Genomic DNA, 16,991 nt, shown 5'->3' on the forward strand with positions numbered 1-16,991 from the left:
ACCTTACTTTACCAGAAGTTTTTTCTCTTCTCAAAGAATCACTGGCACGATCCATCTGAATTTTCGGGGACCAGTGGAGCATTTGCACACAGGGATGGGCATTTCTGAACCCTCATCAAACCCATGTCGGCCCTCCAGCCCCCTTTTCCCACGCAGTTGGGACCAGCCGCAACATTCTGGGCCATTCTGCTGACACCGATGGTATGGGACGCGCCAATGAGACGGCACAACAACTTTTGAGGGGGAAATCTTCCAGGTTTCAACAGTCTGACTGTTGGTCTTCTGCTTGAGGTCGCCATCTGATCGGATTTGCGACCAATAGTATGCCACCGTTGGAGAAGCTGAGCGAAGGATTCAACAGTCCCCGTTCCAGACTCTCTCGGTTGCGATGCAGGATACAGGTGGGTGGGCGGTGTCTGACTCGGCGACACTTGGTCCCCAAGAAGAGCTCAATCCCTTCCGATACTGCGGTATTAGCGGACCTGGGTCCGGAAAGAGTCAGAAGCACCCACAAAGGGTCCTTGGTCGTCCTCTCCATCGTCTATCGTTTGTGAGTGAAGGCTGTTTTTTGTCTTCGACATTATTCGAAAAGTCGATCAAACCAATGTGTCTTGAATGAAACGGACTCATCCTCTGCAGCGACTCGAGCACCCCCTCGCATCGCATTTCCGCGCGACGCCCGAAGCCTCTCGCCCCCAAGCTTCATCGAAAGCAGCTTTCATACTCGTAAAGATTGGCATTTTGATATCCTGGACTACAAGTGACTAGAAGTTTGTTGTCAATCATCGCCATTTACATATAAGTAACAATAACAACGGTGCCAGCTCAATATCGTGCCAGGATTCTTTAGTGCAGAACGCCGTCGAAAGACAAACCGCGGCGACCAACATACCCTGGGGCCATCTCCCGTTCTCAGTTAGTCTATTGGAAGCCCAAGCAGCCCATCCCTTATGAAATGATATCGGTCCACTATAGAGGGTCTGCTGAACCGCGCTTCAATGTTTTCACCACCATCACACGGTCAGCGATCAAGAGATTGGTTGGCCGCCTGATATCCCACAGAGATGCGACTGAACAATCAGACAATCCCAGAAGCAAACATGGCGATCCCTGACTGTAACAAAGATAGGGTTCGGTCCCGGAACGGGTTCGCTCGCCCCCAGCCATTGACGTCGAGAAGAACAGAAGGGCGTTCCCCGCACAAGATAGCGTGCTAGAAGTGTGCTGATAGGTATATCAACATGTGCAAGAGCCGTTCAATCTAGAAGACTTTGCAGCTGTAGATCTGTCGCATCGTCATCGCTTCTTCTGCGTGCACACGCCGCCGACAGAAAGTCGCGCCGCGCTACGCAACAGTGGCCATGTCTCCCCAAGATCAGATCTCCGAAATGCAAGGCACGAACGATACACTCGTTCTACCCTCATTGTACGGCAGCTTTGCGCTCTGTGCTTTAACTCTGCTGTCAATTTGGTATCTCGCGTCGTGGCACCGATTACGACATATCCCAGGTCCTTTCCTTAACTCTCTTTCGATTCTACCTATGCAGCATATGACAAGAGGTGGAAAATTGAGTTTCATGTTGAAAGATCTAGGAGACAAATATGGTAAGATTCTCAAGCGTGCGTCTCGATTCCGCCCAAGCTTACCATAGGCTCTTTAGGACCGCTAGTCCGCGTTGGCCCAAACGAAGTTTTGTTCGGCGATCCAGACACGTACCGCAAGATATCGGCGGTCAGGTCAGACTTCACCAAAGGTCCTTGGTACGCTCTCGCCAAGGTCGTGCCTGACTAGGATAGCCTGTTTTCGATGAGGGACGATGATCTAAGAAAGGAGTACAGAACCAAGCTGAGTCCTGGTGTATGTAGAAACGTACAACTCGCTAAGTAACATTGAAGCTGACTTCAACTAGTACGCCGGTAGAGAGAATGGCGGCTTTGAGCCTGGTGTTGACAGAATCGTCGCACAATTCGTCAACCTAGTTGAAACTAAATACATCTCGACGCCGAAGGAATTTCGACCCATAGAGTTCTCCCATAAATCTCAATACTTTGCCCTCGACGTCGTCAGCGAGCTTTCTTTCGGAGAAGCGCTAGGATTCCTCGCAAATGATGAGGATTTGTTTGGTTATGTGGCAACCAATGACCTCATCTTTCCGTATCTCGCCGTCATGCTCAATGTACCATGGGTGGGAATTTTCTTGCAGCAATGGCCGTTAAACAAGCTTCTACCCTTTTCCAGCGACGAGTTTGGCTTTGGTAAACTTATGGGGTAAGTCAAGAGACTTTATCCTGACTCTAGATGCGCTGCCTTCAAGCCATCAAGTGTCGACTAACTTGTGGCAGAATGGCCAAGAACCTGGCGGACAAGAAGTTAGCAGCCGCGTCGGATGAGAACAACATGGTCCAACAACACCTTCGCAACGGGGTAACTTACAAAGAGCTCTTGGCAGAGATCTTCCTGGAACTGTAAGCTTGGGTCTCAACGCAGCCTAAACACCTTGAGATAAACTGACAACCGGATAAAGAATCGCGGGCTCCGACTCTACCGCAACGGCAGTCCGCATGACTATGCTCTGTCTGCTCAACACGCCGTCATCGCTAAATGCACTACGCCGCGAGATGGACCAAGGCATTGCCCAAGGCCGCATTAGTTCTCCGATCCGCGACTCCGAGGCCCGCCAACTACCTTACTTGCAGGCCGTGATCAGAGAAGGCATACGCATGTACCCACCGTCAACGGGCCTCAACTATAAGCAAGTAGCCAAGGGAGGAACAGAGCTGCATGGGCAGTTCTTGCCAGAGGGGACGCAGATGGGTATCAACATTCAAAAGTTGATGAGATCCAAGGACACATTTGGTTGCGACGCGGATGTGTTTCGGCCAGAGCGCTGGCTGGAAGCCGCCGCTGAAGATGAAGACTGCTTTCGAGACATGTGTGGTGTCGTCGACCTAGCGTTCGGACATGGTCGGTTTCAGTGTCTTGGGAAGACTATCGCGGCTATGGAGTTGAACAAGATCTTCATTGAGGCGAGTTGGCGTCACCTTTGAATCCTCAATGTCTGACTTGAAGCGAGAAAGACTAATCGTGATCATGTAAAGCTATTCCGAAGGTTCGATTTCGCGGTGGTGACTCCTCAGGAGCCTCTCAAGCTCTATGATGCTGCTTTCTGGGTCACAACCAATTTCTGGTTACGAGTAGTACCGAGGCCGAGCGAATCTTCCTGATCTGACGTCAAATGCTTTCTAGAGGTTGTCACGATTTTAAGATATCTCGCTAGCATGCAATTGCGACGCCCAAGATACCCATGTGCCTTTTGTCACTGGAAATGTTGCACAAGAGTTGCTGGGGAAGGATAAATTCTGGATCAAACAACTGAGTGTTTAGATGCCGGAATCTCATAGAAAGCCATCTGAGGAGCGCGTATCCTACAGTATCGCAGAATGATTATTCGTGAAATAAGGTCACAGCCGTCGCTGTTTGTGCTGATGGACCTCATACGAGACTACATGTACTCTTCTTTGCTCCAAGACTCGGCGGTGAGAAGCTTGACGCTATACCCCAATATTTACACTTTCCCCTCACAAATCCCTGAACATCATCCATGGCACCGGAACAGAGTTTGGCGGCAATCCCGATGCATCCGCTGCCCTTATCGTCTCAATCCCTGAAGGCTCATTCGGGCACGATAAGATTATCGATACTAACATGGGTCCTGGCGGGAAACGTTCAGCGGTAACATTCTTGGCCAAGCTGCCAGAGTTCAACATGCGTCAGTCCGAGCATTGTACATAGAAAGTCTGGTTCGTGCGATTCAGTCTTCCATCGTATGTGCTCCAGCCAATAGTTCATCTGACATTCGTCATGTCAATGGCCGTAGTCAGAAACCCAATCCAGAACTTCGGGCCGCACCTGATAGGCCTCTCTCAAGCTCAAAAGTCCCCTTGGCAAAGACACTCGTTATCAGTGCAAAGAGAGAGATGGTGTCACTCACGGCACGCAATGGATCCTTCCAAAGGTACCTGAGAAGCCTCAGCGGGATCGGCTTCGGTGTCGTCTTCGGTGACATACGTGACTAGAGCACCCAAGCGCGGTCCCCTCAGAGCAGGGGGAAAGAGAGCTGTCATTGCGGGGAATATCCATTAACATTTGTTCCCCATGCCGCCCCACGCCAACACTCCAGTCATGGCAACGCGGCATGCCTCCTTGTGTGCCATCAGCTTATCCACGGCGAACAAAGCTACCCCGCCGGCATTGCTTGGCATACATCGAATTCTAGCACGAACAAGGCAGGTCGCTCACGTTCCCAAGCAGCTAAGCTCTCTCTTCCACGCCGTCTTACTGCTTGCCGTCGCATCATCGCTTGGATTGGGGTAGACAAAGCTCGAAGTTACCATGTCTCCCCCAGGAATCGGGTCAGCTTCTCCCCAAAGTACCGGGTCTTTGGAGAAAGATATGACGACGTGCGTTCTTACTGCCTTGCCCGCAGACAGCAGGTTCTTCCTAGCCTGCATATCGCCAATACCATCAGAGCAGGGCGAACAGCTCCAGAATGCCAAGCATTATTGCGGGAAAGTCTTGTTTAATGGCATCACCGGCCTTACCGATGACTGATGATTGCTGGGCATATTTTCTGCGATTCCATTGTGGACGGGCTGTCTGCGGGCGAGAGCTATAACTGCGCCTTCCCGTCACCCCTCCCGGAGGCCGAACTTCGGCAGAGACCTTCTTGTTCTCAACATTTCAATACAAAATTGAGCTAGATCTATGCCCATTACTCGATAGGATTTTGCCCATCATGCGTTGCAGTCAAGTCTCACTCGCCTTGACCTACGCGGCTCTCGCCTCGGCCTGCCAACGGGACTTCTTTGTCGAGAAGCGGCACACCCACCGCAAGCCCATCACGAAGCGCGCCGACGACGTGTGGCCTCCAGTGCTTACAGAGGAGGAGACTATCTTGGTCAATGCCTTTGACAATGTCACAGTCGACGAGTGGTCAGACTACTACGGTCACCAGGTCAAGCTTGCAGGACTCGGAAAGGAAGCGGCGCAGTGGACGGCAGATCGGTGGACAGAGAACGGTTTCAATGCGCAACTTAAGGAGTACCACGTCTACCTAAGCTATCCTGTTCATGCTTCACTGGATATCTCCTACCCCAATGGCACGACAAACAATGTCAGACTCGATGAGGATATTCTGGAGGAAGACGATGTGACGGGGAGGGAGGATAGACAGCCAACTTTCCACGGTTACTCTGCGTCAGGAAACGTGACCGGTGAATATGTCTACGTTGGGTGAGTGTTCCGCTGCCATACCATGTGTGTTGGGCCATGCTCATTATTCATGAAGACGCGGTTCCCAGGCAGACTTTGATCGCCTCGTTGAATTGGGAGTCGAGCTCGAAGGCAAGATCGCACTGGCCAGATACGGCGGGCTCTTCCGTGGCTTGAAGGTCAAGAATGCGCAAGATCACGGCATGATCGGCGCAGTTATTTTCACCGATCCCGGCGATGACGGAAACCAGACCGTTGCGAACGGTTACGAGGCGTATCCCCGTAAGTCTCCCGTTCCATCGAATCAGTACCTAAAAGCAGTGTGATAACCGTATAATGTGCAGACGGGCCTGCCAGAAATCCTAGTGCCGTCCAGAAAGGCTCCGTTCTGTTCCTCTCCACTCACCCGGGCGATCCAACCACCCCAGGCTACCCATCCCACGAGGGCGTCGAACGCGCAGACATTTCACCCGTCACGCCCAAAATTCCTTCCATACCAATCTCCTACGCATCTGCCGAGCCCCTGCTGCAGGCTCTTGATGGTTTCGGCGTGTCCGCAGAGGAAGTCAACCGGACTATCTGGGCGGGTGCGTTGAACGCCAACTACAGTTCAGGGCCAGCCCCGGGCGTCACCCTGCACCTGGACAACTTGATGGAAGGGAAGATCACGCCTATTTGGAACGTCATTGGCCAAATCAACGGCACCAACGCCGACGAGACGATTGTCATTGGGAACCATCGCGACACCTGGATGATCGGAGGCAACGGAGACCCCAACTCTGGATCCGCCATCTTGGTTGAGTTCACGAAAGCTGTCAACGTTCTTGTATCCAAGGGCTGGAAGCCCAAGAGGAACATGTAAGTCATTGACCCTCTAGCCGACGGGATGAATACAGACTCTGACTCTTTAGCGTGATCGCGTCCTGGGACGCCGAGGAGTACGGCCTCGTCGGCAGCACTGAATGGGTCGAGGATCATGTCGACTGGCTTACCGAGACAGCCGTGGCGTATCTGAATATTGATGTGGCAGTATCAGGCCCAAGGCCTGCCCTCGCAACCACACCTGAGCTGCAGACCGTCGGCACTGAGATCTTCAAGAAGATCATCTATCCCAACTTTGGCGGCTTCAACATCAGCCTCTACGACGCTTGGCTGGAGTCCTCTGAAGGAATAGTTGAGTCGTTGGGCAGCGGTAGTGACTTTACAGGCTTCTTGCACCGGGGTATCAACTCGGTGAGTACTTACTGAGGGCCAAGAGGCCGCTCTAGACCGCTTCAAAGTAACAACAGCTGACTTGTCCAAGCTCGACGTTGGTTCCAACAATGGCGCGACCGATCCAATCTGGCACTACCACTCCAATTACGACACCTACCACTGGATGGCCAACTTCGGCGACCCAGGCTTCCTCGTCCACGCCGCCATTGGCCAGTACCTCACGCTCCTCGCCTACCACCTCGCCGACGACGAGGTCCTCCCCATTGACGTGCCAAACTACGCCACCGAGCTTCGCGCATACCTCTCTGATCTGGAAGAGTACGCTGAATCCGAGGGCGCCGAGATCGATCTCTCCGAACTCTCTGACGCCATCGAGGTCTTTGCGACGCGGGCCGATGAGGTCAAGGCTTTGGAGCAGCTCGCTGTTACAACGGGCGACGCGGATCTGATCACCGTTGTGAACCACAAGTACCGCGACTTCCAGCGGGGATTCATCAGCCAGGGTGGTTTGCCTGATCGGGAGTTCTACAAGCACGTCATCACTGCTCCGGGCCTGGACACCGGATATGCTGCTGTTCTGTTCCCTGGCATCACTGAAGGCATCCAGTACGGCAAGGGTAACCTCACCGTCGCCGAGGAGTGGGTTTCAAAGACTGCTCGAGGCATCCTGCGGGCTGCCGATATTATCAAAACGTAATGTCTCGACGGACACCCGGTGGGTCTCGCCGTCTCCGGGCTCACGGCGCAGATCGGGCCCAGTTCTCCTGGCCTTTCTCCGACTTGCATATGACATGACGAAATGAAGTCTTAGCTAGAAGAATAATAATTAATCGTAAATCACTTCATTGGGCATAGTCTATACATGTAGAGTTTGATGGTAAGTTCTATTATTGAGATAGCCCTAATATTGAGGCTCGTGTGTGCATCATTCAAGATCTCCGTGTCAGGGTCGTAAGCACTATGTCACGGCTGTAATTCCTCAAGCCTGATGGTCATCAAATGTCATTCATTGAATCTCGAAACAGCCTAAACTCCAACCCGTCCTTTCCGAATCGATGAAACCGTGTAATCATTCCAACAACACACCCCTACTAAAAGGGTTATGTTGGATTCCCTAAGAAGCCTGGCCTCCAGGTCGCCGCTTCTCGATGTTAAGAACAATGTCAATGAAGCTGCGCTTGAGTGGACTCTTCTTCCTAGCAGCCAGCAATTGCGCAGTCTTGAGGATGTTCTTGATCTGCCGGCCATTGAGCTTCAGTTCAGACAACTCGACGATATCCTCATCAGAAACCTCGCTCTTGAGCGTCGCCCCCTGCAAGAAGTTGCGCCAGATCTGGCGACGCGATTCTGGAGTGAGATCAGGGTACTCTAGCGAAACATGAATGCGCGACTGGAACGCCAGGTCGATGTTGTCGACGCGGTTGGTCGTCATGAAGAGAATACCCTCGTAGTACTCGAGCGTCCTCAGGAAAATGGAGACGACCTTGTTGCGCTCAAGGTCGTGCGTAGAGCGTGCCTCGAGGAAGACGTCGCACTCATCCAGGAGCAGGATCGCGTTCCATCGCGCCACAAGCTCGAGGATACGCGAGAGGCCATGCTCCACCTCCCATGGCTGCGAGCCCAGATCGCCCGAGCTGAGGGTATGCAACGGGACGCGGAGGTTCTCGGCGACAGCCTCTGCCGTCAGGGTCTTGCCGACACCAGGCGGACCCGAAAGAAGGCAGATGATGCCTTTACCCTTGCCGGAAATGACATCGTCAAAAGTAGACCCATCAAGTTGCGACTCGGAGAAGGCGAGAATCAGTTCCTTCTGATCCTCGGGTAGGACGAGCTTATCAAAGGCGTTTGTGTTCCAGGTAATTTCGGTGACTTGCTCAACGAAGAAGTCGAGCCACTTCTTCAGCTTGAGGGAGTAACCCCTCGTCCGCGACCGCGCCAGCATCTGGTGGTAGGGAGTCAGCTTGAGGTTGCCGTCCTTGCCCAGTCCATGCTGACGCTTCCATGCCGAAAGTGCTTCCATGTCCTTTGCGTTCCAGTCGTCAACGTAGCGGTTGCGGTAGGGGCTGAAGCGGTTGAATGAGTTGATATCAACGACGATGCGGCCTTCGACCTGGACGGGCACCTCGTTGCCCTCGCTGTCCCAGGTGATGGCAGTGCCTGAGTACTGCTTGTAGTTGTGGCCAGCCAGCTCCTCAAAGATCTTGCCGCGCTGGATAAGGCTGGTGCGCAGCTTCTCCTTTTGGGCGTGGAATGCCCAAGGATAGGCATTGAGGCCGGTGATCTTCTTGGTGCCGAGGAATTCGGAGATGTTGATGCGCTCACCGTAGCGGCCGAACTCCTTGCCGCCGTAGTCAACACAGTCGGCGCGCAGCTGGAGGAACTTTCCGCAGTTATTCTCCATATACTCGGTCTCCTCGAGCTCAAAGGCAGATAGAGGGCCCTTGTGAGCCGAGAGGATGATGGCACCGGGCTGGAAGATCATCCACAGATGCTCGAATGTGATAACGCCCTTTGCAACGTAATCCTCGAATGCCTTGATGGTGTTACCAATTTCGTACTGGAGGATGTCGTGCAGGATAGTGAGATGCTCCTTGGTGTGTGCATCCAGGTCCTTCTTGCCCATGTACTTGCGAAATTCTGTCCAGCGATGCACAAAGGGGCGGAAGGGAGCGTCGAACTCGAGGCGTTCTAGCTCGCAAGCGACGCCAGTGTAGCCATCCAGGATCACACCCAATGCCTTCTTCAACCAAGGGCTCTGGATGACGATGGAGTCGGCCTCAAGCTTCTTCCGGCTATCGTTGCTCTTGATGTTGCGCACCACGACGGCGTACTGCTCAGTCTCCTCGTTCTCGGCGGCTTCCTGCACGTCTTCCGGGTACTTGTCTACCCATGTCCAGTTGCCGTCGCTGTCTTTGGCGGACTTGTAGATATTCTTGGTAGAGGCAATTGAGCCGAAGGGAGCCAGAGGCTTTTTGGGCTTCTCCTCCTCGTCCTCTTTCTTCTCCTCGCTATTGGTCTCTGCTGACGTCTCGTCTTCCTCAATGGTCTCACCGTTTGTGGTTTCGCCGTTTGACTCTTTGCCATTTGTAGTCGACGTGCCATTCGTCTGTTCTGAGGCTGGGGTCTTGGTCTCCTTGGCCGATTCGTCGACCATCTTAAGGCCGAGGGCCGCCGCTGCCGCTGCTGTTGTGCGTGCCATTGTGAATACTCTATTGTTAAGTTACAACGGGAGAAAGAGATACTGATGAATTCAATTTTAATCACGACTTGAGGTTGGTCTTCCGCACATATTTATCTCCATTGCGACACCTTCAGAATGTTACGCGTGCAAAGTGTAAGAAGTCTTTCTTTTGCCATTTCGTCAAACCTGACAGCAAAGCACCAGGCACCACGGCATCGTGCTCTAGTGGCTGCCTCAACAGGGGTCGAATCGGTTGATGCCTTTGATGCGCATGGCATGTGGCAGTGACTCACCCCTGTTCACGGCCCATGGGCTGCCGACTGCGAAACGCAGACGTCTCTGTATGGAACAGAGAGCATGTTGCTGCCTACAATGGGCGGTCCGCCCTAGAAGCGTTGATCGAACGAAGAGGCCAATTTTTGCGGGAGATGTAAGCACTAGAGCGAGATGGGATCCCGCGTTTGCAAGGCAGAAGAGCCGCCATGGCACAAAGTTTGTTGTCAGGATTCAGGCCGCCACAACTGGCCGTCTTGCTCATTCGCCGATCTGTGGCAAACAAAATGTTTTTGGTGAATAGACGGTTAACGGTGTTTCAATGTGCAAAAAGGTTGAGCTTCTACCCAAAAGTCAGAACAACGGTGAGGTGATTCAGTCAACCTACAGAGGCCTCACGAAGGATTCTAGAACAGACCTAGACAACGCTAAAGTCGCGTCAACTCCTGCAGGCAGACGAGCACTGCCTACAGCCCCGATTCTTTCGAGCATTTCTGTTCGCTTCAAGCGAGACGGAGACGGGAAGCACCGATCGCTTGTTCAACCCCTGAAAGGGCTGAGCATCATAGCGTTACAGCGCCACATAAGCAAACAGAATAGCGGGGGAACGAGGCCACTGATAGGGCTAGGATTATTGATTGAGACACGTGTATCCGTAGCGCGTCCAGTGTTTCCTGTAAGCCTTGCTTGTATCCTGTTCCAGCCACGGCTCTCACATGTGGTGAATAGTGCTGCTAACTTCGAGGCTCGCAACAAACAAGCTACATTATTGCGCATTGTCTTCCAATGATACTATATTGAATTCAGTCTGCTTCAGCTATCCCCGTGTATGTACAATTTTCAACTGAGAAAGAGAAACAAAGCCCGAACACAAGCTATAAGTACTGTAAGTATGTACAGAGAACTCAAAACGCTAACCGCTAGCACTTTACTGACCGATCCCAGGCTCCTCAGTTCCTCACGCAGAACCTCCTTGATTCTACTTCCAGCTAGTACTGACCGTGACCGCAGTAGAACAGCTTTGAGGCACAGTGTAGGATCGGTTCGGATCGCTCTCCCATGTCGCGGTCCCATCCGACGCCACATTGATGAACTTGTACTCGAAAGTCGTCCCGGCCGGCAGCGAGACAGTGTAGGTCCACAAGTTATTCGAGCTGGTGTACTGCGCCGCCGAAAGCGCCGGGGCCGATGCCACATTCCAGTTGCCGAGTGCAGCAATGGAACCCGCGACCTTGATTGTCTGGCCTGGAACCGTTTTCACAATTTCATTGAAAGTAACAGCCACAGTACTGGCGATCGCGCAAGTGCCGCTCGTAGCTGTCGCCGCGGCGCTGGTCGTGCGTGTCGAGGACGGCGAAGTGCTTCCCCCACCGCCAATGGCGATGTCGGCGCACGTGAGGTAGACCTGGCCGGTCTGGAACGAGTTCCAGCGCAGCGACAGCAGAGTGTGGTTGGAGACATAGTCGGGAATCTTGATCTTCTTGGTGACTGTGTAGCCGCCGGCGATAGAGGTGTAGCAAGACCCCAGCGCGTTATTGTCGACGCCCTGGCACCCGCGTCGGCTGCTCGCCTGGAACGCGTTGCAGGTGAACCAGTCGTTCCGCCAGCACGCCTGACCGGAGGTGCAATCTGGGCTATAGTCGCAGCTCTGGCCTGAGACATCGGTGCACTTGAGGGTGCCGGCCTGGAAGCAGTTCTCGGCGGCCTGCTTCTCGTCGTCGGTGGGGAGGTATCCGGGTGTGATGAACTTGTCGACGATGGACTGGTCTTGGCAGATGCGGTAGCTGAACATGCCGCCGTGGTCGCCATTGTTGTCGACGCACCACTGGACATCGACGGTCTGGCCACGAGTGTAGGTCGCGACAACATTGCTGCCCCAGTTGCTTCCGGGCTGGTTATAGTCGACGCTGACGCGAGCATTGTAGCCGCAGGGACCGCTTCGTCCGACGGTGGCGGCCGTGAGGTCCGGCCAAGCCGAGACGGGCTCCCGGATAGTGCACTCGGGGCAGGAATCTATGCCGGCCTGCCGATGGTCCGTTAGCTCAATGCCGGAGCAGTCTTCGATACTACTTTTGGGTTCTTACCTCATGCCCGAGACGAGTGCGGCTAGACGGGATCGTCAGATATCCATGTCCATAAACAGAGGAGATGAAGGTGGCAACTGCCAAGGTCGTGGATGACTTCATGTTGAATGGCTTGCAGGCGTCCTGTGAGAGGTTCGACCGTTCAAGATATCAACCTACAGCTACTTCCAGAAGGGATGCTCTATGTCTCTCACAACATCAGTCTGAGAGGAGTCATCTTGGCTTTATATGCCAAATTTCACATTTGGTATCCCACATCGTCGCAGCTCATAGCACACTCACATGCTTCTATAATGCTACTAGACATCTCACGATCTAACTTGCCCTTGCTGCTCCCACCGGCACACATCACATCAAGCAACGCCGAAGTACCTCCAACCGAGACGGCCCTACCCGTAAACGTTTCCCCGGACCTAAACTCGACCTGGAAGTCCGGAGCATCTCCAAAATATTATGCAGGCGATGGCGGGGTAGCAAAGTTCTGTTAGTGTCGGCTGTCATATCTCCAACTGGCAACCACCGCGGGGTGAGTAGGCCCGCTGTGTGGCTAGCCACCCGAACGCCTACCTGCAATGGTTCACCTATGTAGACTTTGCATGCGCCCAACCCCACGGTCCCTGATGTAGCACATGCAACACAAGAGAGTTCCTGGTCTTAGCATGGTCGATGACACCCTACGCCCACGTTCAAGGCGGAGTTGTGCGGAGTCTTGAGGAGTTGAGGTAGCATTCCGCCCTATACATCAGATGATGGGTCACGACGACCTCAAAATTGAATAGAAGGCCCGAAGCTGGAGGTCCTTCTCAGATCATGGCATGCACTCTGGTAAATTTCAAGCTCTATCGCTATCACATATACTGCCGAAAAACGCCCGGCTCCTGCATACAGGTCATCGATCGCAGGCCAACTCATCTTACTATTGGTGGCTTAATCAGGTAATACTTCTATGCTTGTGAGGAGTCGTGTTCTGCAAACATGTTTCCTGTCTGTTCCTGAATGATCAATCAGGTTCCTGTTAGTGTCGTAATTCTTGCATCGCATAGCTTTGCATAGCTTTGGACGTTCTGGAAATAGGGCCATGCTGGTTGTGCTTCACCACATACGATTTGAAAGCACATGCACTTCAATAACACCGGAGTTTCAACTACGTTAGTTTATTTCGACCGTCAATAGCACACATATTTCGGACTGATAGCGTCGCTATCATACATGTAGTTATGGGAGTAGCTATCAACATCTCATATGACGGCTAACATCGGTTAGGTAGTTTGAATAATTGCAATAAGACCAGTATGACATTACTTGCTCTCCGGAAACTTGGGCCTGGTTTACGGACGTAAGTGGCATCGTGAGCGAAATTGTTAATGTTCAATTCTTTTGAAGGAGATCAAGTCATTCAATTTATTAAGCCTCCTCAAACAATTCGATATTTTGTTGTTCCGGTTCTAATCATAGTTCCTGTTACGCTCATGTGTAACTTGATGATTCCACAACTCCTGCTCATATCTGTCGAGTACGAAGTAAAGGTCAAGCCCTCCATTTCAGGTCATCTACCCCGCCTATACCTCTAGCTTTTATAACGGACCGACTTCATGGTGGTGGTGTTGAAGCGTGAGGTGCCATTGAGAAGTTGGTGTTGTGGCGGACCGATAGTCAATGTAGACAATAATGTGTGTTGACGCCTATGCTTCATCTGCTTGAAGCCACTGACGAGTCTTACCGCATTCCGATGGTATTCGTCCAGAGCCTTGTGACAAACGCTTTCGGGACTATTTAGGCATCCCGGAATTGCGTCTAGACTCTCAACAGGAAGGCACCGGCATCTCTAGCAATACCACTGAGCGGTCTAACTACTCTCGACGTATCTTACCTTTAACAATATCCGGATGTACTTTTGTAAAGATTATGTCGGGTTACAAGGACCTCTTCCGTCGCTGTGCCTATCTCAAGCTCTTCGTGCCGTTTGTGGACTTCGGCACTTGTCAATGCTGCCTGCATGATGCACTGGTAGTCACCATGGGCTGCCAAGCTCGTCAAAAGGATCACTGCCGGTGCTGTTCTTTCTTTGCGAGGCGCATAAATGCTCCTGTAGTATTTGCCGCTTTTTGCCACGTGCCAGGATGCGTTCAAGAGCCACATCGATCCAAGCTTGCATCCCTTCTTGGGAGGCGTGTCTTGTGTTCAGCAAGGCTCCGAAGCCTGATACTTGTTTTCCTCTACACCTCAACCTCATGGAAAACGTCGCCCTATCCCCTAGGTTTCAAACATTATCATTAGATGAAGTCGAAGTTATCACTTTGGCCCTTTTCGACTGCAAATTGTTCAAATCTCACCCCTAGAATCTAGTACTTTGAGTATCTTACAAACAATAGATGAGAAAGTACCCACCCACCTCTAGCAAAGCCGCGGGTAAAAGCCGCGAATACTCCATGTTGTATGAAACGCTACGTCATGCGATGCATCAATTTGCGCTTTAATATAGATCACTTGGCGACGGCGTCTCTCATCGCGAAAGTCCCAATCTTCATAACAAACCTAATTACGGGAAGGGAGAATCATCAATCTAGTTGGCTTTCAGCACAGACACGTATGCGGTATCTACATATTGACTGTTCTGCCGAGGAGCGAGACCGCGGCTTGAACGCAGCTTAGACTTTCTTTGGGACTATGCGACATCCGTGTTCGGGGCGAGATCACTGGCTGGCTGGTGTGTTTGCTCACTGCTTACATTTCGCCGCGGCTTCCCTGCTTTGAATGATGCTGATGGGAGCGAGATCCCAGAATCCCGCTGCCCGTATTTTGAGTTCACCTACTTCCACTGACCCGCAGTATCGAATAATAGCGATTATTGGGGACACAGCTGTGAGGTTTCCGAGATCTATCTCATCGTGCCAAGTTGTCAACCGAGCGTTTTCGCTCCCATCATCCCAAAATGGGCATGATGGTGATCCGAACTGCCCTGTACGGGCATGTTTGATATTCTCGAACCTAATTGATACATCCTAACCTGAAGTTTTCAAAATGAAGCATTCAGTAGAAGTGTATCACATCAAATTCTGCAGCAAGTACATGTCTGCTGTTTTCTGCCATGGGCGGCAGGTCGGGAACTCATTGTGATTGGAAGCTATTCTAACAAGGACAAATACTCTCCCAGCCCGATGACGTGTAGAGTTTCTGTTGGTGCGTTTCCGTAATCCATGAAGCCTCCATGGCAACAAAAGGTCCAGCATTGCCCCTTATCAAGTTAATCTGAATGTCACTCTCGAAATGGCCGGTGTCCCAGTAGCCCGCTGTCTAACGCCTTTAGCACCTGTGCATCTGAACTTCTAAAGCCGTTAGAAGAGTGCCCGACCGTTGGGCCGCCATGCTTTCAACTAGTGGAATTTTGAGACAAGCCACTGGAATACGAGCTCTGGCGATCGTTCGTAGCCTCCAAGTCACTTTCCTATCGCCAAAGAGCTTGATCTCTGGTATCATCTCTGGAGCGCGATGTCGCTGAGCGATTCATGTCATTGCCGCCTTAGCCGGTATATACTTATCCGCGCTCCTGGCAATCTTCCGTCAGCATGAGGCGCCCGGAGCTGATATAGAAATTGCCTTCAAATTGCAGTGCTAGGTGGTTAATTAACCTAGTCCAGCGCACGTACTTAAGGCCGTCGATGTTAATGGTGGAACCGGCGCCGGTCCGGCAAATGTCAATTGATTCCTGGTTCTCGGGTCAGTCCTGATCGAAAAGCAAAAACAACGAGGTTCGAGTCATTGTCTCCTGGTAAAATGGGTCTTCGGCCGCGGTTTATCAGGGACCCATCCACGCGCGGCACGCCCACATTACGACTGGGAGTCCAAACAAGCACGGACAAGGCGATCGACAATCTGCTCGCGAGGAAAAGCCTCAGGGATGTATCAAAAGATTTGCGCAGGCTTTTTCTGCCAGTCTTTGGGGGCAATCGAGGGCAGCCGTGGAGCCCATGATGCCCATGCAAAATTGTCTCTGGGGTTCGCTTATGACAGAGCAGGGGTGTTTTCTCGGGATGCTGCCAGGTCCGGTTCTGCGCATACATCTAACGCCTCACATCTGGTCGGGATTTCGGGGACTTAGGAATTGGCCGTAATTATGAATATGTAATAAACGATGGATTCTAGTTGGAATCTGTCACGAGATATGGATGTGGTTAATGCTGCCCACATTGAGTAGGCCCGCTTTTTATAATAATTATGAGCCCAGCTCTTAGTTAAGACCCTATACTACGATAACGCACTTATTAATACGATTCCTACGATCTTTTTAAAATAACTAACTTACTTATACCTACTTTAGCCTAAGCTAAATTAACTAATTATAATAGTTAAATTAAATAGTTTAATATACTTTATATTATAAATAAGGGCGTTAGGGTTTAAAAATACGTCGACCTAAACGTTCTAAATTCTAACGTATTCTTTAACCCCTCTATAATACTTATTTTATTTTTTAAATTTAAATAATTAATAATAACTTATAATAAAAAAGAACTACGAGCTTATTAAGCCCGTTATAAAGCGTTTGAAAATAATTAAAAAAACTAAGAAATCCTTTATTAATAATTTTTAAATATAACTTTTAATACGAACCTTTCGACTTCTTTAAATATAAATAACTTATAGGACTAAGCTAGGTTTCTTTTTATAAAACTAACTATACTACTTATTTTATATAAATAAATCTATTTTTATATTATATTTATAAAGAGGATTTATATACTCAAGAGTATTTAGAAATAATAAGAGCTTAATATTAAATACAAATAACGTATATAATAAGCGAGCTGCCTAAATAAGCGAGCTACCTACCCAACTATAACTATTTTATTTTTTACTTTCTACCTTACGCAACGCTATAATATAACTATAATATTATAAACTAAAGAAACTTAGTTAAACTTAGTAATCTAAGCTATTAAAAAAACCTTAAAACTAAGTATTTAAG

General features: G+C 50.9%; 6 protein-coding genes across 6 annotated transcripts; 4 read left to right on the top strand and 2 right to left on the bottom strand.

The window, feature by feature from the left end:
- Positions 1 to 1,807: 1,807 nt before the first annotated feature.
- Positions 1,808 to 3,048, top strand: CLUP02_01676 (cytochrome P450; the record flags this gene model as incomplete). The annotated part of the gene is made up of 4 exons (XM_049280715.1): positions 1,808 to 1,858; positions 1,911 to 2,269; positions 2,344 to 2,466; positions 2,526 to 3,048. The coding sequence occupies 4 exons, from the start codon at positions 1,808 to 1,810 to the stop codon at positions 3,046 to 3,048; spliced, it is 1,056 nt and encodes a 351-aa protein (XP_049136672.1).
- A 1,748-nt stretch (positions 3,049 to 4,796) lies between these two features.
- On the top strand, positions 4,797 to 7,476 carry CLUP02_01677 (PA domain-containing protein; the record flags this gene model as incomplete). Its single annotated transcript, XM_049280716.1, has 6 exons — positions 4,797 to 5,293; positions 5,349 to 5,554; positions 5,617 to 6,130; positions 6,184 to 6,505; positions 6,576 to 7,180; positions 7,422 to 7,476. The coding sequence occupies 6 exons, from the start codon at positions 4,797 to 4,799 to the stop codon at positions 7,474 to 7,476; spliced, it is 2,199 nt and encodes a 732-aa protein (XP_049136673.1).
- Positions 7,477 to 7,601: 125 nt separating this feature from the next.
- CLUP02_01678 (ATPase) lies at positions 7,602 to 9,686 on the bottom strand (the record flags this gene model as incomplete). The annotated part of the gene is made up of 1 exon (XM_049280717.1): positions 7,602 to 9,686. One exon carries the CDS (start codon positions 9,684 to 9,686, stop codon positions 7,602 to 7,604), a length of 2,085 nt encoding a protein of 694 aa, XP_049136674.1.
- A 117-nt stretch (positions 9,687 to 9,803) lies between these two features.
- CLUP02_01679 (uncharacterized protein) lies at positions 9,804 to 10,731 on the top strand (the record flags this gene model as incomplete). The annotated part of the gene is made up of 6 exons (XM_049280718.1): positions 9,804 to 9,885; positions 9,954 to 10,098; positions 10,162 to 10,216; positions 10,276 to 10,479; positions 10,601 to 10,617; positions 10,671 to 10,731. 6 exons carry the CDS (start codon positions 9,804 to 9,806, stop codon positions 10,729 to 10,731), a joined length of 564 nt encoding a protein of 187 aa, XP_049136675.1.
- A 189-nt stretch (positions 10,732 to 10,920) lies between these two features.
- CLUP02_01680 (starch binding domain-containing protein) lies at positions 10,921 to 12,127 on the bottom strand (the record flags this gene model as incomplete). The annotated part of the gene is made up of 2 exons (XM_049280719.1): positions 10,921 to 11,964; positions 12,026 to 12,127. The coding sequence occupies 2 exons, from the start codon at positions 12,125 to 12,127 to the stop codon at positions 10,921 to 10,923; spliced, it is 1,146 nt and encodes a 381-aa protein (XP_049136676.1).
- A 74-nt stretch (positions 12,128 to 12,201) lies between these two features.
- Positions 12,202 to 13,406, top strand: CLUP02_01681 (uncharacterized protein; the record flags this gene model as incomplete). The annotated part of the gene is made up of 7 exons (XM_049280720.1): positions 12,202 to 12,508; positions 12,577 to 12,610; positions 12,667 to 12,747; positions 12,805 to 12,960; positions 13,034 to 13,043; positions 13,139 to 13,162; positions 13,317 to 13,406. 7 exons carry the CDS (start codon positions 12,202 to 12,204, stop codon positions 13,404 to 13,406), a joined length of 702 nt encoding a protein of 233 aa, XP_049136677.1.
- Between the last annotated feature and the right edge of the window lie 3,585 nt (positions 13,407 to 16,991).

This window comes from Colletotrichum lupini, chromosome 1, assembly GCF_023278565.1.
Source record: "Colletotrichum lupini chromosome 1, complete sequence".
Lineage (NCBI taxonomy): Eukaryota > Fungi > Ascomycota > Sordariomycetes > Glomerellales > Glomerellaceae > Colletotrichum > Colletotrichum lupini.